Below are 23,275 nucleotides of genomic sequence, written 5' to 3'. Positions count from 1 at the left end.
TGACTTCTGCTGAGGAGGAAAGCAAGGATTCAGTTAGAAGAAGTGGCAGTTCCCAGAGTTTGATGATAAGTTTAAAGGGAGTGATGGCTGTTGAACATTGTTTGACATTTGTGTTCTTGTTATCCAAGTGATTCAGTGCAAGGTGGAGAACTAACACCTACACCTGTGGTTTCAAAGGCTTCCAAATTTAATAACAGCCCTCTACTCCCACTTACCAATTCCTACTGTCAATTTTGCATCCAATTAGTTAGCTCCGCCTGGATCTCATATGATCCAACCATCTAGATTAGCCTAACATGCAAAACCCTGCCAAAATGCCAGTGTGTGGGAAAAAAAAAACTGCCTCACACCATTCCTTTCAACTTTCTCTCTCTCACTTTAAAGCTAATAAGACTGATTACTCTATCGATGCAAGTTTATAAAATTATATCAGCTCTCCCCTCAGCCTACGATGTTCCAGAGAAAACAATCTATGTTTGTTCAAACATTTCTAATAGCTAATACTCTCTAATCCAGACAATATCGTGGTGAACCCCTTCTGCACATATCATTGATTTTTTCAGCATTTTCTATTGTTATTTCAGATCTCCAACATCAGGAACTATCTGATTTTGAACTGCATATGCTACTTTTGCTTAGGGCTTATGAAATCACTGTTCCAGGGCAGGTTAACCTGCAGAGAATCACTAGATTTCCCCTGTCACGCAAGATTGGGCACATCACTAGAAAGAAGAGTAATAATTTACAATTGCCTGTTGCTTCTGCTCAATCTGCACCTGGTCGGTCTCCATGCAGAACTGAAACTCGAAGCCTGACAGCAGCTGCAGGAATCAAACATTGGCAGCATTGTAATCAGAACTACCATCAGGTTAACTGGCATACAGCTCGATTCCTTCAAAACATACTTAATTTTTTCAAGAAAAGACACAAAGTGCTGGAGTAAATCACTGGGTCAGGCAGCATCTCGGGAGAACATTTCCAAAACATTGCCTATCCATGTTCTCCAGAGATGCTGCCTGACCTGCTGAGTAACTCCAGCACAGCTCTTCTTTTGTAAACTAGCACCCGTGTTAATTCTGGCCAAAGGACACTAAAATTGCGTAAAGGCTTCTGGGCTGTAGGCCAATTGGTCAATTTAAATGTGCCTCCTGCAGAAATGGGACAAGCTACAGAATGGTGCCAGCTTATCTAGAGCCTAGATAAGAGTTGCAGGAAGAGAATGGAACATCTGCAGATTCTTACAATTGGTTGTAAATTGCATGAAATGGATTGGGTGACATACACATTGTACACATTGGGAAACCAGACATACACATTGTAAATATTGTTGCAAAGCTTTACTTTGCTAGATGTTGATTGGGTTAAGTGTTGAGCCTTGTCTGGGTTTCTTGAATATCCAGGCACATGTTGCATAATTCATCTCTGTTAACTTGCATCTAGAAACTTCGTCAGACACGTTGTATTAGTCACTGTATTATTAGGTCAGGGAAATGTCTATCATGTACTGTGTTAATCGATATCTGTTATTGGACTGTATAGAGACCACCCCCATGTGGTTCGACCCCTCAAGGTTCGGGGACCTATAAAAGGCCGCTCCCACGAGGTCCTGTGTCGATCTTCTGGGAGAACGCTTAGGACTGCGTGACCTTCTGGAGTGTCTCTGCTTGCACGAGGCTAGGAGGGCTTGGCCAGGCAGATATAAGGATCGAACCCGCGGTGGTTAGATATTTGGAGAACTGTTATTGTGTTTTCCCAAAATACAGTTTAGATGCGCAAGTGCTTGACTTAGTATGGGGTGGGAGATTGCAATCTTCACGTGGTCCGCCCTGTTTCAACTAATGCAGTCAATCTGGCGTGCACAATCAAATAAGATCAAATAGAACAAGTTGTCCTACAACTTTAGGCTGTGTACACCATACGCAAGAAGAAGAAGTTGACTCAGTATCTTATTGACTGAAACTAGATTGGGGGGAAGCTTAGGACGAGCTATTTACACCTGCAGCTTTTTGTCTCTACAATTTTTCAAGCCTGTACACAATGGTCATCAACAAATGCCTATGCTGGACATGGTGCAAGATGATAAACATAGAATGTAATCAATGATAGACACAAAATGTTGGAATAACTCAGTGGGTCAGTCAGCATCTCTGGAGAAAATGGATAGATAAACAAATAAATAAATAAAATAAATAAAGATGACATTTCAGGTCAGAACCCTTCTTCAGACTGATCTTTGGTATAAACCAGCATCTGCAGTTCCTTTTTATTACATGTAATCAATGAAGAAGGGTCTTGACCCGAAACATCTCCAGGTTAGAGCAGCACAGTGGTGTAGCAAATAGAGTCTCACAGTGCCAGAGACCTGGGTTCATCTGACCTTGACTGCTGTGGGTGTGGAGTTTTTGCACATTTCCCGTGACTGCATAAGTTTCCCCCGAGTGCTCCAGTTCCCTCCCACCTCCCAAAGACATGTGGGTTTGTTGGTTAATTTGTTAATATCCCTCAGTATGTAGCAAGTCAAAGAGAAAGTAAGATAACATAGAACTCGTGTGAATGGGTATTTGATGGTCAGTGTGGACTCGGTGAGCCGAAGTGCCTGTTTCCATGCTATATCTCTAAACAAAACAATTTTTGCTTAGGCTTACAACCTAATGGTATGAATATTGAATTTTCCAATTTTAGGTAACTACTAATCCACACATATCCTTTTTATAGTTGCTCTCCCCTCCCCCTCCCCATTTCCCTGTGCCCCACATGAACTCGATCCGACTTTGCCCTTTCCTCCTATATTCCTTCCTCTGGCCTCACAATTCGCACTTCTTCTATCCTTATCTCAAACCTTTTGGCTTTTCATTTCCAGCCTTTGTCCAACCTCCTAAAAAAGTGTCAATGTAAAGCAAATGGGTAGATGCCACTGTTAAGAACAGAACTGTTATATTTGTTGCAAAAAGGATTTCAGTACATGATTTCAGCAATGCATTTAATAAGGTTCTGTACGGTAGGCTACTCTGGAAAGTTAGATCATATCAGTTGGAATTTTGAGTATAGAAGTTGACAGGTTAAATTACAGTTGTACAAATCATTGGTGACACCACACTTAGCGTATTGTGTTCACGTTTGGTCACCCTGTTATAGGAAATATGGTGTTAAGCCAGAAAGGGTGCAGAGAAGATTTACAAAGATGTTGCCAAGGGCCAGAAAACAAGGAGGGGTTGAGAAGGATGGTACTTTATTCCTTCGAGCACAGCAGCACAAGGTGTAATTTTGTAAGATCATGAGAGAAATAGATAAAATGCACAATGTTTTTTTTAACCAGAGTAGGAAATCAAGAATCAGAGGACACTTATTAAGATGAGGGGGAAAAGATTTATTAGGAACCTGAGGGGCAACTTTTTTTTTTTTACACAAAGGGTGGTAGGTATATGCAACAAGCTGCCAGAGAAGGTAGTTGAGGCAAGTACTATCACAATATTTAAAAAACATTTGGACACATACATTGATAGGTTTAAAAAGAGTGTGGGTCAAATTCAGGCAGGTGGGACTAGTATAGATGGGACATGAGGGCAAATTGAGCTGAAGGGCCTGTTTCTACACTGTAGGACTTACAGGAGCAAGGATGTCTTGCTATAAGTAAGAAAACTCTGGTCAAATTATAGCGGCCTTATGTGGCGTCTGATCTCCCAACTCAAGAATTAATATGTCTGCTGTTTTGCAGTGTTTTTTTAAATTTTTTTTTTGCTTTGCCATGGTTCATCAGGTGGGTAGGGAGGGGGGGGAAAAAGTTTTAAATCTCTCCCTGCAGGGATGGAGGTAGGCAAAACTTTCTGACAGGGACAGGGTTTGTACACTTGTCGTTGGGGCCGCAAGGAGTTTTTTAAGGGCCTTGAAGGGAGGTCCAAAAATTCAATTTCAAGGACCAAAATCCAGCAAAGATTGATGATTTGATTCTGTACCAAATAAAAGTAAGTAGGAAGGTTAGCTGATCACCATCTCAGATTTGATTGAAAATCATGTTTTGCACACCTCTGGTATAAAGAACACAGCAGAAAAATCAACTTTCAACTCAAAGTTCCTTTGAAGTTATGAACCATTGATATAGCTCGAATTATTGCCAAATGCCCATTGGAATTTGGAGTTAAGACCTTGTTTTCTGTTGTGTTACTTATTTGCTCTGATATACAGACACTGATTTTCAGGGATATCTGAGAAGGTGATCAGTCAATCCATTAGTCCAGGTTGAAAGACGTGTTGGCCCAGCTGAAAAATATCACAAACATCCTGCTGGACCCTCTACAGTTTGCATACTGGGCCAATAGATCAGTGGATGAGGGTTACACAAAAAAGCTGGAGAAACTCAGCGGGTGCAGCAGCATCTATGGAGCGAAGGAAATAGGCAACGTTTCGGGCCGAAACCCTTCTTCAGACTGATCGGGGGCGGGGGTGGGTGGGATCAGTGGATGACGCAGTCAACCTAAGCCTGCACTTCATCCTCCAGCACCTGGACTGCCAGGGAACCTGTGCAAAGATTTTGTTTGTTGATTTTAGTTCTGCATTCAACACCATTGTGTCAGAGCTACTCCACTCCAAACTCTTCAAGTTGACTGTGCCTGAACCACTCTGTCAGTGGATCACCAACTTCCTGACAGACAGGAAGCAGCATATGATGCTGGGAAAGCACATCTCGGACCCGCACACCCTCAGCATAGGAGCACCGCAAGGCTGTGTACTCTCCCCTCTCCTTTACTCTCTCTACACTAACGACTGAACCTCCACTTTCCAAATGTGCTGCTATCCCATCTTTAATAACTGACTCTGGGGAAACTGCTAGAGTCAGTTATTAAAGATGGGATAGCAGCACATTTGGAAAGTACAAAAGAAATCATTGGACAAAGTCAGCATGGATTTACAAAGGTAAATCATGTCTGACGAATCTTATAGAATTTTTCGAGGATGTAACTGTAGAAGCGTGGATATAAAGAACCAGGAGATGTGGTGTATCTGGACTTCCAGAAGGCTTTCGACAAGGTCCCACATAAGAGATTAGTATACAAAATTAAAGCACAAGGCATTGGGGATTCAGTATTGATGTGGATAGAGAACTGGCTGGCAAACAGGAAGCAAAGAGTAGGAGTAAACGGGTCCTTTTCACAATGGCAGGCAGTGACTAGTGGGGTACCCCAAGGCTCAGTACTGGGACCCCAGCTATTTACAATATATATTAATGATCTGGATGAGGGAATTGAAGGCAATATCTCCAAGTTTGCGGATGACACTAAGCTGGGGGGCAGTGTTAGCTGTGAGGAGGATGCTAGGAGACTGCAGGGTGACTTGGATAGGCTGGGTGAGTGGGCAAATGTTTGGCAGATGCAGTATAATGTGGATAAATGTGAGGTTATCCATTTTGGTGGCAAAAACAGGGAAAGCAGACTATTATCTAAATGGTGGCCGATTGGGAAAGGGGGAGATGCAGCGAGACCTGGGTGTCATGGTACACCAGTCATTGAAGGTAGGCATGCAGGTGCAGCAGGCAGTAAAGAAAGCGAATGGTATGTTAGCTTTCATTGCAAAAGGATTTGAGTATAGGAGCAGAGAGGTTCTACTGCAGTTGTACAGGGTCTTGGTGAGACCACACCTGGAGTATTGCGTACAGTTTGGTCTCCAAATCTGAGGAAGGACATTATTGCCATAGAGGGAGTGGAGAGACGGTTCACCAGACTGATTCCTGGGATGTCAGGACTGTCTTATGAAGAAAGACTGGATAGACTTGGTTTATACCCTCTAGAATTTAGAAGATTGAGAGGGGATCTTATAAAAACTTACAAAATTCTTAAGGGGTTGGACAGGCTAGATGCAGGAAGTGATTGTTCCCGATGTTAGGGAAGTCCAGGACAAGGGGTCACAGCTTAAGGATAAAGGGGAAATCCTTTAAAACCGAGATGAGAAGAACTTTTTTCACACAGAGAGTGGTGAATCTCTGGAACTCTCTGCCACAGAGGGTAGTTGAGGCCACTTCATTGGCTATATTTAAGAGGGAGGTAGATGTGGCCCTTGTGGCTAAGGGGATCAGGGGGTATGGAGAGAAGAAGCAGGTACGGGATACTGAGTTGGATGATCAGCCATGATCATATTGAATGGCGGTGCAGGCTCGAAGGGCCGAATGGCCTACTCCTGCACCTAATTTCTATGTTTCTGTTTCCACAGATTCCTCTGTCAAGCTTCTCAAGTTTGCGGACGACACAACCCTGATTGGACTGATCCAGGATGGGGAGGAATCTGCCAACAGACAGGAAATGACTGGCGTCCTGGTGCCTTCGTAACAACCTGGAGCTCAATGCTCTTAAGACAGTGGAATTGATAGTGGACTTTAGGAGAGCTCCCCTTCCTCTCCCCCCCACTCACCATCAACAACACCACAGTCACATTAGCCACATCTGTGGAGTCCTCGGTGGAGAACCATCATCTCCAAGGACCACCATCAACTCCACAGTCAAAAAGGCCCAACAGAGGATGTACTTCCTGTGGCAGTTGAGGAAACACAATCTGCCACAGGCAAACTCTTTGAATCACTTCCCTCTGGAAGGCGACTCCGGACTGTAAAGACCTACCACCACCAAACATAAAAACAGCTTTTTTCCCATGAGCAGTAGCTCTACTCAATAGCATAAAGTCTGTAGCCTCCTTTTGCTGTTTTTTTATTTAATTCACATGCTTAAACTATAATGTTTTATTATTAATAGACAATAGGTGCAGGAGTAGGCCACTTGGCCCTTCCAGCCAGCACCGCCATTCAATGTGATCATGGCTGATCATCCCCAATCAGTACCCCGTTCCTGCCTTCTCCGCATATCATAGAAACATAGAAAATAGGGGCAGGAGTAGGCCATTTGGCCCTTCGAGCCTGCACCGCCATTCAATATGATCCTGGCCGATCATTGAACCTAGTATCCTGTACCTGCCTTCTCTCCATACCCCCTGATCCCTTTAGCCATAAGGGCCACATCTAACTCCCTCTTAAAATATAGCCAATGAACTGGCCTCAACTACCTTCTGTGGCAGAGAATTCCAGAGATTCACCACTCCCAGGAAATAAGTCTGTGAAAAATGGCAAGTCTTTCTCATCAGATCGGTCCTAAAAGATTTCCCCAAGATCCTTAAACTGTGACCCCTTGTTCTGGACTTCCCCAACATCGGGAACAATCTTCCTGCATCGAACCTGTCCAACCCCTTAAGAATTTTGTAAGTTTTTATAAGATCCCCCCTCAATCTTCTAAATTCTAGCGAGTACAAGCCGAGTCTATCCAGTCTTTCTTCATATGGAAGTCCTGACATCCCAGGAATAAGTCTGGTGAACCATCTCTGTACTCCCTCTATGGCAAGAATGTCTTTCCTCAGTTTGGGAGACCAAAACTGTACGCAATACTCCAGGTGTGGTCTCACCAAGACCCTGTACAACTGCAGTAGAACCTCCCTTCTCCTATAATCAAATCCTTTTGCTATGAATGCTAACATACCATTCGCTTTCTTCACTGCCTGCTGCACCTGCATGCCTACTTTCAATGACTGGTGTACCATGACACCCTGGTCTCGTTGCATCTCCCCCTTTCCTAATCGGCCTCCATTCAGATAATAGTCTACTTTCCTGTTTTTGCCACCAAAGTGGATAACCTCACATTTATCCACATTATACTGCATCTGCCATGCATTTGCCCACTCACCCAGCCTATCCAAGTCACCTTGCAGCCTCCTAGCATCCTCCTCACAGCTAACATTGCCCCCCAGCTTCGTGTCATCCCGACTCTGCTATTTTTTAAGAGCCCTATCTAGCTCTCTTTTGAAAGCATCCAGAGAACCTGCCTCCACTGCCCTCTGAGCCAGAGAATTCCCCAGACTCACCACTCTCTGTGAGAAAAAGTGTTTCCTCGTCTCCGTTCTAAATGGCTTACTCCTTATTCTTAAACTGTGGCCCCTGGTTCTGGACTCCCCCAACATCGGGAACATGTTTCCTGCCTCTAGCATGTCCAAACCCTTAACAATCTTATATGTTTCAATGAGATTCCCTCTCATCCTTCTAAACTTCAGAGTGTACAAGCCCTGCTGCTCCATTCTCTCAGCAAATGACAGTCCCGCCATCCCGGGAATTAACCTTGTAAACCTACGCTGCACTCCCCCACTAGCAAGAATGTCCTTCCTCAAATTAGAAGACCAAAACTGCACACAATACTCCAGGTGTGGTCTCACTAGGGCTCTGTACAACTGCAGAAGAACCTCTTTGCTCCCATATTCGATTCCTCTTGTTATAAAGGCCAACATGCCATTTGCTTTCTTCACTGCCTGCTGTACCTGCATGCATACTTTCATAGACTGATGTACAAGGACCCCCAGATCCCATTGTACTTCCTCTTTTCCCAACTTGATGCCATTTAAATAGTAATCTGCCTTCCTGTTTTTGCTACCAAAATGGATAACCTCACATTTATCCGCATTAAACTTCACCTGCCATGCATCTGCCCACTCCCCCAACCTGCCCAAATCACTCTGCATTCTCATAGCATCCTCCTCACAGTTCACACTGCCACCCAGCTTTGTGTCATCTGCAAATTTGCTAATGTTACTTTGAATTCCTTCATCCAAATCATTGATGTATATTGTAAATAGCTGCGGTCCCAGCACCGAGGTTGCAGTACCCCACTAGTCACTGCCACTTCCTCTGTCACCCCAGATCCTCTGGCCACTACTGTATCAGGAAGATTGTTTGTGTCCTCCTTAGTGAAGACAGATCCAAAGTACCTGTTCAACTCATCTGCCATTTCCTTGTTCCCCATAATAAATTCACCTTTTCGGTCTTTAAGGGTCCAACTTTGGTCTTAACTAATTTTTTCCTCTTCATATACCTAAACAAGCTTTTACTATCCTGCTTTATATTCTTGGCTAGCTTACCTTCGTACCTCATCTTTTCTCCCCATATTGTCTTTTTGGTTACATTAATGCTTAATGTTTTATGTGTCATTTTTTATTGTTCTTAATTGTTACTGTATGCCGTGTTGTTACATGCGAGCAGAGCACCAAGGCAAATTCCTTGTATGTGTACATACTTGGCCAATAAACTTATTTCATTTTCAAGCTCTTCTTATTTAGAAGTTTTTTCATTTCAGTGAGTTTGTTGTCTATGCACTGTTTTCAGCTCAACATTCTTTTCATGGCAGGTCTGCGCATGCTGTTGGACTTGGTGATCACCAATTCACCCTGACTCTCCCACAGCTCTGGTCCTTCACACGCCCATCAACCCACCCACTCACTCACACACTCACCCACTCACTCATCCACACACACACCCACCCACCCACTCCAGAACGGTCCCTCCACCGACACTCCTCGACTCGACCGCCCACCCGCAGGCCCGGAGCTCCACCGCTGGATCGCAGTGCCGCCTGCCCAACCGCTACGAGGCCGAGATAGCCACCATGAGGAGCAACAACAACATCCACCACCTCTCCGACCCTCACCGCCTTCCCCGCCAAACCCAGGTTCGGACCACCAAAACTGCTGCGGCTGCAGACTCGCACCACCTCCCTGGGTGGGTCCACCGCCGCTATCACCGACCTTCACTGTCTCCCCAGACACCGATGCTGCTGCTGCTGACCCGTATCTCTATTCCAGTCTCCCCACAGTTTCAAAACAGTTAGCAATGTTATGAATCCAAAAGCTTTTGGAGATATCATAGTTGACTAAAAGCATTTCTACACAAAGTATAAAACGGTTCCGAATGGTGCTTAAATAGAAATATTTATTTTTGCAAATTACTATACTCACATTTATGAATTATCAAGCCTCATTTAAACAGAACACCTACACAGATATTCTAAGCATCACTTTAACATGGCACTGAAGGTGGCACAGCTGTAGATTTGCTGCCTTATAGAGCCAGAGACTCAGGCTTAATCCTGACTATGGGAACTGTCTGTAGAGTTTAATGTTCGCCCGGTGATCGTGTGGGTTTTCACCAGGTGTTCCGGCTTCTGGCCACACTCCAAAGACGTACAGGTTTCCACATTGTATTTCTAAAGTCTAAAGTAAAGTATAAAGTCACTCACCTTGCTGATTATAAAGAAAGACAAGAATAGGCTGATTTGGTCCAAAGGCACAAAAAGCCACCATGTGTTCATGGGGATGAAAGGCGACACAACGGACAGCTGATGTATAATTAAGATCAGAATACATTGCCACTTGGTCTCCTACCAAAAGAAAGGAAGCAAATTTGAAATGGACTCAATTGTTACTGAGATTATGATAAAGTTTGCCACTTAAAAACAACACAAACTGACCGGTGATTATCAGTGTACTATAAACACAATGAAACAGTTACACAAATAATTAACCAAATACATTTAGAAGGGTTGAGATGTAAACTTGAAATTTAAATACAAATGACTTATTGCTAGTAACAAGAACATTAATTTTTAATTATGTTTCAATAGTTCACTGATGTTGTCATTAGCAATTCTTATATTTATTATCCATCCTTAACTGACCCTGAAGTATAGCCTGCTATTTCACCTCCCCCTTCTCCAATAGCATGTAATATAGCTTCTATATTTATGCAAAATACATTAAAATCAAAATCACTAGAGGTCAATGTGTTCCTGCCTGACATTGACAAGAGAAAATATTGGGGGGTGAGCGGCGAGAAACAAAACTAAACTCAAATTTTAAAAGTATTTTCTCTCTGTCTCCATCACAGATACGAAGTCTTCCAGAAATAGAGGGGACTGACAGGATTGGATTGCGCAATGTGAACGAGTTGAAGAAATATGAGTTTGCATAAATAGGGTAGTCAGAAGCACTGTCCCAGGGTGACAATGTCAAGAACTGGAATGCACAGCCTTTAAAATGGGAGTGGCGATGTTTAAAGGAGAAGTGCGGAGCAGTTTTTTTAAATACACAGATAATGGTGGGCGTCTGAAACAGAGGGTGGTGATGAAGGTAGATATGACTTTTGACATTGGAGATTTTTACATAGGCACATGGATATGCAGGGAATGGAGGAAGATGGATCACATGGGGGCAGAGGAGATTAGTTTAATTTAGCATCAAGTTTGGCATGTACATTGCATGCTGAAGGGCATGTTCCTGTGCTGTACTGTACTGTTCTATGTAAATGATCAGTCAATGTGTTGGCAGAGATACAAAGTTTGGCAAAGCCACAAGAACTCAATCATAGTTCACTACTGTCAGAGAATTTTCAACTTCCAACATCCAAAGGATTCTCTCTGAATGCCCTGGGTGAAAAATGGCCACCGCTGGAAGTATGGCATTTCCCTACTGTAGGACTAATCAAAGAGAGAGAGAAAATTTGTGGATAGTCTTGGATTATTTTTGGTAATATTCTACCCTCTATTATTTATTAAATTTGTTCCGGTCATCATTAGATTTCTACGTGTCGATTCTTGTGCTTTTATATTTCCTGCTAGACTAAGTGGGACCCGTTGGGTCCCATGTTCACATGGGAGGGCTGATCCCCCAACACAATATTGCACCCGTCCACCAATTCCAATATTGGTGGCCAGGGTGGGAGGGGAAGGGATTTCTGGAGCACTAGTATGGGTGTTGTGGGCTGAAAAGACTGGTTTACAGCGGGCTAGGATGGACATTGTGGGCCGAATGGATTCTTGGGGTGGCAGCTCAGTCACTCAAGCCTGATGTGCTGGCAGCTCACTCACGTCTGGTGGGCTGGCAGTTGACTAAATCAATCAATCAATCAATCAACCTTTATTGTCATCTTGCAAAGCAACAATTGTACAGTGCAAAATGAGAAGAGGGAATACCGGAGCATCGCACATAAAACTTAAACATTTCACACATAATAACAGTAAAAACATTCCAGTCCCTGATGAAACAGTATAAAAATAAATTAAAAGCAGGTAAAACAGCAACATAAAAATACAGTAAAAACAGTCCTTAAAATGTCCAGGGCAGCTAATTGGCCAGTGCCAGAGTTATTAAATTGTCAGTGCAAAGCAGCAGAATCAGGTGGAGTGACTGTTTAGCAGCCTCACAGCCTGTGGCAGAAAGTTGTTTAGCAGTCTGGTAGTCCGGGCTTTGATGCTACGGTATCTCTTGCCTGATGGCAGGAGATCCAGGTGTGTGTGGAGAGGGTGCAGTTTGTCCTTAGCTATTCTCAGAACCTTTTTCAGACAGCGGCTCTGGAACAGTTCTTGTACCGAGGGTAGGGAGACGCCAATTATCCTTTCTGCTCCCCTCACTACCCTCGGCTATTCCTTGAAATTCAAGTGCAGTTTCATGCCACTTCAAGCAGGGTGCAAGGCCACCATAATTCAAGTGCAGTTCTGTACCACTTCAAGCAGGGTGCAAGGCCACCAAATTCAAGTGCAGTTTCATACCACTTCAAGCAGGGTGCAAGGCCACCAAATTCTAGTGCAGTTTCATACCACTTCAAGCAGGTGCAAGGCCACCAAATTCAAGTGCAGTTTCATACCATTTCAGGCAGGATGCAAGGCCACCAAATTAAAATGCAGTTTCATACCATTTCATGCAGGGTGAAACCACCATAAAACCACCAAAAAAACACCACATAAACATCACACTCACATTTCAGTAGACATTCAGTGTGTTCAGTTGATTCACAGCTCAGAGTCGTGACTTCTCCCTCCCCCATCTTGCAGAAACTGAGTCACACCCACACTTCTGGGTTTTATAATCACTCCCCCCTCCCACCAGAAGGGGCGTGGCCTTCATGGTGTGATTGACAGAAGAGAGATTCTCAACATTTTTTAAACACTAATAACACTTTTATTTTTCATTGATGGGAAGAATCCTCTGCACCTGATGAGCAGAGGAGGACAAAGTAAGATGGCCAAAAATCACAGCCATAAGTGGTAGTGTTTTATCTCAAATCAATATACAGTGCAAACAGGAAGTTGTCAAGTTTAGACTTTTAATCATGTTTTATTTCGAACCAACCACCACCAACAGCCATTTGCTGTGATTTATTTTGAACCATTTGCTGTGATTTATTTTGAACCAACCACCACCAGCAACCATTTGCTGTGCTTTATTTCGAACCAACCACCACCACCCATTTGCAACCAACCGCCACCAGCAACCATTTGCTGTGCTTTATTTCAAACCAACCGCCACCCAACCGCCACCAACAACCATTTGCTGTTCTTTATTTCGAACCAACCACCACCAACAATCATTTGCTGTACTTTATTTCAAACCAACCACATTTTCATTTTCAAACCACATTAAGGGCACTCAACATCAGTAAAACCACACTAATAGTTTAGTAGACATGTGTTAGGTGTTATTCACAGCTCAGACTGAGAGACGTGACCCTCTCACTTCCCCTATCTTGCAGAGACTGACTGAGGCACTCAACACTTCCGAGTTTTATAGTCCCTCCGGAAGGGGTATGGCCTTCAGGAAAGAGAATCTCAACCTTTTTTAAACACTAATAACTCTTTTATTTGTCATCGATGGGAAATTTCCTCGTCCTGCACAGCGGAGGGGGCCTCCGAGTTAGATGGCCAAAAATCACAGCCGTAAGTGGCAGCGTTTTGTCTAAACTTAATATACAGAACAGGAAGTGGTCAAGATCAGACTTTTAGTAATATAGACATTGCAAATTCAAAATTGCTTCTGTGTCTTTATTATAATATAAAAGGCTCATGAAAGATGCAAATGAATGAAAACAATCTAAAAACTTAACTGAAGGGATAAATGGATAGATTAATTTCTAAATGTGTAAAAACAAAGCCTTTTGAAAATCCTTATTTAGATACCTAATATGAAAATGTGGAAAGACATTTTTCAAATTCAATTATTGATAGCTTGTAGCAAGCAACATTTTTGCACTGACAAGATTGTTATAAATGTGGAAAGGGATATTTTAAATGGGGAAAAAAGCTGTTAACACTTTCATCCTAATGCAAGGTTCTCATTGAATTCGAAACACACATGATGATCATTTGGTTCTTGCCAGCCACAAATAGAGCTTTTTGCATTGCTCCAATTCCCAGCTCTTGGCCCATAACCATGTAGGTATGACTCTTCAAGACCGCACTCCTATATCCTTTAAACATGAGAGATTTTGCTTCCTAGCGCCAAATTACCACCCCACTTTGCACTCGGAACTTTCCTCTATTTCCTCTTAAATTCTTCCCCAATTATCAACTAGTCTGCCAAGGGGAAATAGATTCATCCTATTTACCCTATAAGCTACTCACATCTATTAAATTTCCCGACAGCCCACTATGTTCAAAAGAAAATGTATCCAATTGTTTGTCTTTGCTATAAACTATCAATTCTGACAACAGCCTTTTAAAATCTTCACGTCCTTCCTGTAGGGTTTTAGGTGTGACCTAACTGTTCATACCACATTAGAATGCCTTCCTTGTACTTATTTGCTCTGCCTCAACTGATAAAAGTAAAAATCCTACTTGCTTTCAATGACCTTTCCTAATCCCTCCGTGGACATGAATTCAAGTCCCAATTTTAGTATCTGACCATTGCCTCAATTTAGATTTACCTAATCTAAAATGTAATAGATCAAAATAAAACATTTGCTTTAGCAGTTGAAACACACCTGTATCTGTGTTCCAAACATAACATACTCCATCTTCACTCCCTGAGAGAAGAAATGTCCCACATGGTGTGAATGTACTGTAGATGTGTTCGCGGTAATTTGTTGCCCCTGTGTACTTCTTTGCAGCTAGTCTAGAAAATAAATAGGATTTCTTAAAGTTTAGTAAGACATTTCTATTCAACAAATTTCATAATTGACATTGCATGACATGACATGTCTACAATGTCATATGCAGACATTGTCTCCCCCACCCAAAGGTTCAGCATCTCAAATGTGTCAGCATAGAGATTTACTCAATCTATGAAATCCACATTGTTGTTCAACATTGGCCTCGATGACAAGGTTGTAAATGGCACAGGACTAAAAGGTGCTTATCCTTAATAATTCAATGGACAGGTCTCCCAAACTAAAAACATGGCTCTTTTATCACCCCAAAATGAGGGCAGTCAGAGAATAAGTCTATCCGTGATGTCAATCACTGGGATGATAATAGAAGGACCTGGATGGGGAAGGGGCCCATCAGAAAATCACAAAACTGCTTTGGAATAAATTCCAAGAGATTTGGTTTGAGCTTTATAAAAAGCCATGTTGTCGTGGAAGAGATTTCACCCATTGGACTTGCAGCAAATCTTTGATAAATTATTGTACATTAAAGTTGCCAGCAATGTTAATAGCTGTTCCTTTGTGTAAATAAAACCACCAACTATAAAGAACACAATGCAGGTCCCTAATTAGACTGGAGACCCAAGAAATGGCAGATGCCGGAATCTTGAGCAAGACACAAAGTATTGGTGGTACTCAGTGGGTCAGGCAGCATTAGTGGAGCGAATGGATCGATGGCGCTTTGGGCCAGGACCATTCTTTGGACTGACTGGTGGTTAAAATGAAAATCACAGAAATAGTTGTTATTAAAATTACTTACACTCTCAAATCCATCACTCTCAATGTGCTGTCCCTGGCATGGATTAACAGGCGTCTGCCATTTGGATGAACTTCCAGATGATTTATAGGAATACCTTTAAGGTCATTTTGTAATATGTCCTGCAAAGAATATTGAACACAAAATTGTCAATGCACCATCGAATATTCAATCTTTAAAATTACCACACTTGGAAAAAGTATAATGAAATGAAAATGTGTAACACTTTTCCAAGTTACTCATCACACCTGAATATCTGTTGCAAAATTGCCAACAAACTACAACTGCAAACTGGCTTTAAATATAATTAGAGCCCAAAGGATTTATTATTATTCAGAGGAGCAATGGGCTAAAAACTGAAAACTGGAGAAGACATGGGATGCAGGTCAAGTGGTTGAGCCCAGAGGCAGATGACGGCTTGATTTTTGAAAGTATAAGGTGTAGTAAGAGCATAGAACAGAAAGTAAGAACTTTAAAATAAAATGCAAGAGGAGACATATAAAAAGGAAATGGAAACATCTGTAAACAATTCTTTACAGGTTCCATCAGGGTGGGGATGGAGTGAGGTATCACTGTACAAAAAAACTATGGTGGAAATGAAAGCTATCCAGAGATAAAAATAAATTGACCAGTCAAAGAATTTATGACAAGTTTAGCCATGTAAATAATGAAGTTTAATGTAAACTACTGCTTACAACTCAGTTTCAGAAATATCTGATACTTCCTTGGAATCATAGAAGTTAATCAGTTTGCCACTCTGGTGGCATTTTACACAAACCAGTATTTGATATGATAAGCCAATTAGGTCAGTTGTGGATAAGGTGATCAAATAGAAAGGAATTCTTCTTTGTCATGGTGGGATCACAAGGAACCCAGCAGTCAACTGTATTTAGCCACTGACTTCATCGTGCAACAAAATATTGAAAACATACTTTCATTACAATAGATACAAAATTTTCATGGTATGAACTGCATTTGGTCCAATTGCATGGGCCCAGGAGGGACCACACCTGGAATATTGCTTGCAAGTCTAGTTTAACTATCTTAGGAAGGATAAACTTGCAAGAGTGGAGGAAGTGCAGGAAACACTCATCAGGTGGATTCATGGAACATCAAACCTGTACTAAGAGATTAGAAGAATGAGCTGGTTCACGGTTAAAGTTCTAAATTAGGGCAAGGCCAACTTTGTTAGTATTGGAGAGGAACTGAGGTACAGCAGGCAGTGAAGAAAGCTAACAGCATGTTGGCCTTCATTGCGAGAGGCTTTGAGTTTTGGAGCAAGGAGGTCCTACTACATTTGTACAGGGCCCTGGTGAGACTGCACCTGGAGTATTGTGTGCAATTTTGGGCTCCTAATTTGAGAAAGGACATTATTGCTATTGAAGAAGTGCAGCGTTGGTTTACCAGGTTAATTCCTGGGATGGATGGACTGACATATGATGAAAGAATGGGTCGACTGGGCTTGTATTCGCTGGAAATTAGAAAGGTGAGAGGGGATCTTATAGAAACATATAACATTCTTAGAGGATTGGACAAATGTTCCCGATGTTGGGGGAGTCCAGAATCAGGTATCACAGTTTAAGAATAAGGGGTAGGCCATTTAGGACTGAGATGAGGAAAAACGTTTTCACCCAGAGTGTTGTGAATCTGTGGAATTCTCTGCCACAGAAGGCCATGGAGGCCAATTCCCTGGATGTTTTCCAAGAGAGAGAGTTAGATATAGCTCATGGGGCTAACAGAATCAAGGGATATAGGGGAAAAGCATGAACAAGGTACTGATTTTGGATGATCAGCCATGATAATATTGAATGGCGGTGCTGGCTCGAAGGGCCAAATGGCCTACTCCAGCACCTATTTTCTATGTTTCTATGAGTCAACAGGAAAATATTGTTTTCAGTACTGTTTTCAGAGCAGTGTGATCTCAGAGTATAAATTCATAATTTGCGGAAAGTGGTATCACAGTTGGACTGGATGGTCCAGAAAGCTTTCGATATATTAGCATTCATCTGTCAGGGAACTTAATGTAGAAGTTAGGACGTTAAGTTACTGTCAGTGAGGCTACGCTTGAAGTACTGTATTTACTTTTGGTCATACTGCTGCTACATGGAAGATGCCATTAAGGTGCAAAGAAAATTCATGCTTATGTAGTAGTCAGGACTCAAGGGGATGAGCTTTAGGGAGAAGTTGAACAGGCAAGGGCTTTATTCCTTGGGGAGCAGGAGAATGAGGGGTGATCTTATAGAGGTACATAAAATCATGAGAATAGATAGCGTGAATGCAGTCTTTTTCCCCAGGATAGGGGAATCAAAAACTAGAGAACATAGTTTTAAAGTTAGTGGAGAAAGATATGGTATTAACCTGGGGGACAGCTTTTATACAGAGTGTGGTAGGTATATGGAGCGAGCTGTTCAAGAGTAGTAGTTGAGGCAGACACAATACCAAGATTTAAAAGCCATATGGAGTGGTACATGAATAGAAAAAATTTAGAGGGATATGGGCTAAACATAGGCCAATGGGACTGGCTTAGATGGGACATCTTGGTTAGCATGGGCGAGAGGAGCTGAAGGGCCTGTTTCCGTGTTATATGACAGTGACTCTAAATTTTGAAAATTAAGAGCTTTAAGAAAATGGCTACAGAGTTAACGTGTTCTTAGACCGAGGAGCCTGCAATAAATAGTGACAAAGTATCCGAGTCAATGATAGGGCAATACAACTTGGTGACCTCGTCTCAAATTAAATGGTCACCCATTTAAGAGGATTTTTTTTTTTTAATTTCCATGAAGAAGGGTGTGGGGATGCAACTGCTGAGTATAATGTGCAGGAAAGTGTCCCTGTGATAAAAGATCAGCCATGCGCCATGATGCCAATGGAAAGGGCAGCAAGAGTGGCCAAATAGCCTGCCAACCCCCATCTTCTACTTCTTAAAAATCTAGTGAATTCCTTGCTATTTACCTTGTCTATGCTCCACTGCTGAACTAGATTTTCCTGCGAACTTTCATTAACAATGGTGCTCCAAACAATGATCAGTCCTGAACTGTCCCCCGAGAACATGCGTAACCCTGTGCAACAGAAACAAAATCTTAAATATGTGCAAAAGCTACCGGATAATGAAGTTGGAATTTTTTTAACAATGCCCTGTTCAGTGCAGTTTTCATCTCTTATGCAGCAATGATAAATTAATGTTAGGTGATACAAAACAAAATCACTTTATTCACATTTTTTAGATCGCACATAAGTAAAAAAATATACAGTGAGAGTAGCAGTATCAGGATAACTTGCCAATTCAGGCATCTAGTTAACTGTACATTCACCAATGAATGATTTAAATGTCACTATCAACAACTACAAGTTCATCCACATTAAGATGATTACCTTAAAGAGAACAGACAACTGAACATCACAACCACCAATGCTACCTTGTTTTGGCCCTACCATTGACTCATATCCCTTGCCACTGGCTCATTCAGGCTGCTCAGTCACTGGCAGACCATATGAAATCATACCATTGTTAGATTTCAGTGTGGACCTGCATTGCCATATGCCTAATGACATCACTATTCCTCCTTGGTGACATATGTAAAATAACTGGCTGAGCTTGATTCTCAACTTAATTCTCTGTTGTAACTTTTATGTTGTGGGTCAGTAATTAATGTCGTGTTTACACTTTCTTATTCCAAATTTCTCAAATTTGCAGGCTCTGTCAAGGACAAATTTTCCCTTTTTAAAATGTCCTTCAATTGGTATAGTATACTCCATCATGGAGTGAGATCTGGAAGCCCACACAGTTCAGAAGCTTGCGGGGGCAAAGGTAATGGTGATGCGGGGGAAAGGGGGAGTTCCTATTAAGGAGGATAGCATAGTGTGTGTAAGTGAAGGTGGTTGGATATGAAAAGAGTCTGAGGAAGGGTTTCGGCCCGAAACGTTGCCTATTTCCTTCGCTCCATAGATGCTGCTGCACCCGCTGAGCTTCTCCAGCATTTTTGTGTACCTTGGATAGGAAAAGATTTGGCAACAGTTCGTGGTGGTTTTAAACGGAGGGCACATAGCCATGACCAGTTTCCACTGGTGAATTTCTGACCGGAATCTTGTCAGGAAAGGACCTTTTTAAGATATTGCCAAATGAAGCATCACATATATTGCAAGCTTCCTTAAATGAGCGCTCACACCAATTGTGGGCCATGCATGCATTTGAATTTTGTGAAGTGCTGCCAAGATGTGCATTGCACAATAATGGACACCACTGCCCAAGTCCTGTTTCTTAGTGTGTACGCATTCAAAGGCAGAGAAATTAGCAGAAATTAGCAGACTAAATTAGCAGAAGTACAATGCATTCAGTTTTCTGATTAATCTCTTATCTGTATGCTCTATGCTAGAGCTCCGGTGAGTCTATTGTAAATAATTGTTATAAAAATTGAGTTACTTTATGTATTTAATATTCCTCTATAATCAATTTATACTAAGCATAAAATTAGACTAAACTGAAATGGCAGTTCGTAACCTCCCGCTCCAAACTGAAGCGGATAGAAATTGTGTATCATTATATGTAAATGCCAATTCAGCCCACTTTTAAAGACTTAATGAATTGATTTTGGACATCTCATGGTTAGTTATCAATTATAATTATAGTATTGATCATATGAAGAAATTATATGCAAAATGGTATATTCCCAGCTGTGTGAATCACTAAATAAAAGATTTAAAAATTTAAAACAAAAGATTCCATTGATTGTACTTTATGTGTTGTCCAAGTTTACAATAAGTAACAGATTATTGGAATGATTAAACCGAAGAGAATAATTCACCATAATTCTTAATATGAAGCATTAGCAATAATCATAGGTAGATGAACATTTCCATTGCAGTGGCCCTTTAATACAACAACTTGCATTTGTGTAGCTCTTTCAATACATCAAGTAGACCCAATAGTCTTCAGAGAACATAGTACTGCACATAGTCTTCAGTACTGCACCAGAACGGGTCCTTCGCCCCACAATGTCTGTACTGCACATGGAGCAATTTAAACTAATCTCCTCTGCTTTGACGTGATCTAAATACTTATCTAAAAGCATGTTAAATATCATTATCATATCTGGCTCATAGAAACATAGAAAATAGGTGCAGGAGTAGGCCATTCGGCCCTTCGAGCCTGCACCGCCATTCAATATGATCATGGCTGATCATCCAACTCAGTATCCTGTACCTGCCTTCTCTCCATACCCCCTGATCCCTTTAGCTCAGCCCCCCCCCCCCCCCCCCACCCCAGCTTGACCTGTACATTTTCTTTAAATTTTGCCCCAACGATAGTAAAGCTATTCCCCGAGTCCTTGACAATTTAACCCTGTGGGGAAAAAGGATCTGACTATCTAATCTATCTATGACATCATTTTATATACTCCTGTCAGATCTCCCTTAAACCTATGGAGCGCCAGAGAAAACAATCCAAATTTGTCCAATCTCTCCTTATAGGCAATAACCTCTAATCTAGGCAGCATTCAGGTAAAAGAGAGTCATAAAGCAAATTTGACACTTAGCCACATACACGTATTAAGACATGGGACATCGCCTATCCATACCCTTCATAGATGCTGCCTGACCCCCTGAGTTACTCCAGCACTTTGTACTAGTCAAGACGTGGATTTTCTTAAAACGAGAAAGGTGGTGGAATATACTTCAGGGAGAAAACTACAGACCTAAGCAGCTGATGTTGGAGTAATTAAGAATCAAGGATGCGAATTGGAGGGCAAAATTGTAGAATGCAGAGGTCTGAGGATGGTAAGAGGTTCCGAGATAGGAAAGCAAAAGACTCATGCTGAAGAGAGAATTATTAATGATGAGAATTTCAGAAATGAACTGTTGATAGATCATTAATGTATTTCACAAGCACTTTGATTGATGGATGGGCTGGATTTAAGAGTTTAAACCAAAACTGCACAGCATCCACGAATGTAACCATTTCTAACATGCATGAATGAGTCCAGCCAACTGGTGACACTATTACAAGGGTAGTGATTCGGAAGTAAATAACAAGATCATTTTTATCTAGTAGATCCTTCCTGCTCCTGACTGCTACATGAAGACTTGTCTCACAAAGCATACATTTGAAGATTTCTTTTCTTGAGTTTCAATTCCTCCTTCAGCCATAAGAGCATTTGATGAGTTAATACTCCTACTGGCAGGCAAAGATAACGTGCCACATATTACATCGTCAACTATGCCAATCAAGACAAAGAAATAACATTTCTATTTGATTGCTAGTAGATTATGTAATGTATTGCAAATATCAAATAGGATGGATGAATTAATGAAAAAGTAAATCATTAAAAGAGGAAGAATCTTTACACATGCTTCGATGAACTTGCAAGAAATTTTAGACACTAAATAATAATTAAGTACAATATTTTACAATGTCAAATTCACCAGAATTAGTTCACTTTAAGTAGCTAGAATATCAGATAAAATCAGCTCCTCATTCTGCCTTAATGATGCAATTTGGATATATTAATCTCCAGCATTGTTTTTCTTTATTTAAAACCTATGAATTTTGCTTCTAAGCTACACTTTACAAACTGGTTATAATTTTTCCAAAGACTTTAGTTGATTTGTGGCTTCTGAAACTCTAGTTAACTTTTATAACAAAAATGTATCAGCTATGTTTGTCACCTGCGTGTGGTTTTATGCGTTTAAAAATGTTGCAATTTCATATATCATTTGTAGACAACTTTTAAAGGCAATATGGGAAGTTTATTTTTTCAACCATAGATATGATTTAAGGCTGATTTCTGCTGTTTGTTTGCTCCATGATGTGAGGAAGATAATCAATAATTTCCAAAATTAAGGTAGCATTTTAAATTAAGGTAGCAAGGTAGCAAGTCTATTTGAATGGAACCATTGACTGGAGAAGCATATAATAAAAACAAAATCTCTCATACAGAACAGCAGCTCCCCAAGTGTTCCACTGCATTAGACGCATTTACTTCCCTTCAAAAATATATATAGTTAACCACCACACTTGAAATAAATAAAACTGCACAGTATAACTTTTAAATTAATGGTGGTGATGGGCAAGTTAAGGCAAACTGCAAAATAAATAGTTGGGAAGAAAGAACACAGCAGAGGGGGAAAAAAGATTGTGAAAAGCAATATATGTGATGACATGAGGTGCACAAGGCAGTGAAAATACTTTAAGAGCACCCAACTATCAGAGAACACAGAAGGGGCAACTGTGGACATTTAGTTGAAGAAAGGACTGGAGTGAAAAATATGAACTTTTTGAATTGTAGGGTTACTGTAGCCAATCTCTCCCATATATTTGAAAAGGGTGGCTGTATGCACGTCTAATGGATATGTTAACCAATCTAACGCACCTATGAGTGCAGTGCAGGAAGAACTGGCACTACAGATTGCAACGTGGATGATGAAACCACTGTCTTAGGGCCGTGCCCACAAAGGAAAGCGGGACTGCTGCAGAGAAACCATTAATTCTGCTATCAACATCTGGTGTATTTTGAAATGCAAAAGATTAATCATAGCACCACCTAGAGGCATATCTAAAATCAACATTGATATTTATAGCAAAAGTTTTTCCACAAAGGGTAATATTTGCTGCACTAAACTTAGTTGTCCTGATTGGAAGTTCAGCAGTGGTCTTTTGGGGATTTCTAAGCTGACTATCATCTCTCTTATACTAACCAGGTTAGACATAGTGTTAGGGTCAGAGACTACAATGAATTCAGCACAGATTCTGGACCAAA

At 41.3% G+C, this 23,275-nt stretch overlaps 1 protein-coding gene across 2 annotated transcripts in view; it reads right to left on the bottom strand.

The window, feature by feature from the left end:
• Positions 1–23,275, bottom strand: part of ahi1 (Abelson helper integration site 1) — a 210,924-nt gene that overhangs the window by 119,426 nt on the left and 68,223 nt on the right. For both annotated transcript variants that reach the window (XM_055635949.1, XM_055635950.1), the window contains 4 exons: positions 18,477–18,583; positions 15,528–15,646; positions 14,606–14,736; positions 10,092–10,232 (listed from right to left, as the gene is read on the bottom strand). In XM_055635949.1, coding sequence (XP_055491924.1) covers positions 10,092–10,232; positions 14,606–14,736; positions 15,528–15,646; positions 18,477–18,583 — 498 coding nt within the window. The remainder of the gene's footprint in view (positions 1–10,091; positions 10,233–14,605; positions 14,737–15,527; positions 15,647–18,476; positions 18,584–23,275) is intronic.

Source organism: Leucoraja erinacea, chromosome 5 (genome assembly GCF_028641065.1).
Source record: "Leucoraja erinacea ecotype New England chromosome 5, Leri_hhj_1, whole genome shotgun sequence".
In the NCBI taxonomy this organism is placed as follows: domain Eukaryota; kingdom Metazoa; phylum Chordata; class Chondrichthyes; order Rajiformes; family Rajidae; genus Leucoraja; species Leucoraja erinaceus.
The sequence above is the reverse complement of the archived record's forward strand: the minus strand, read 5'-3'. Positions and strand labels throughout refer to the sequence as shown.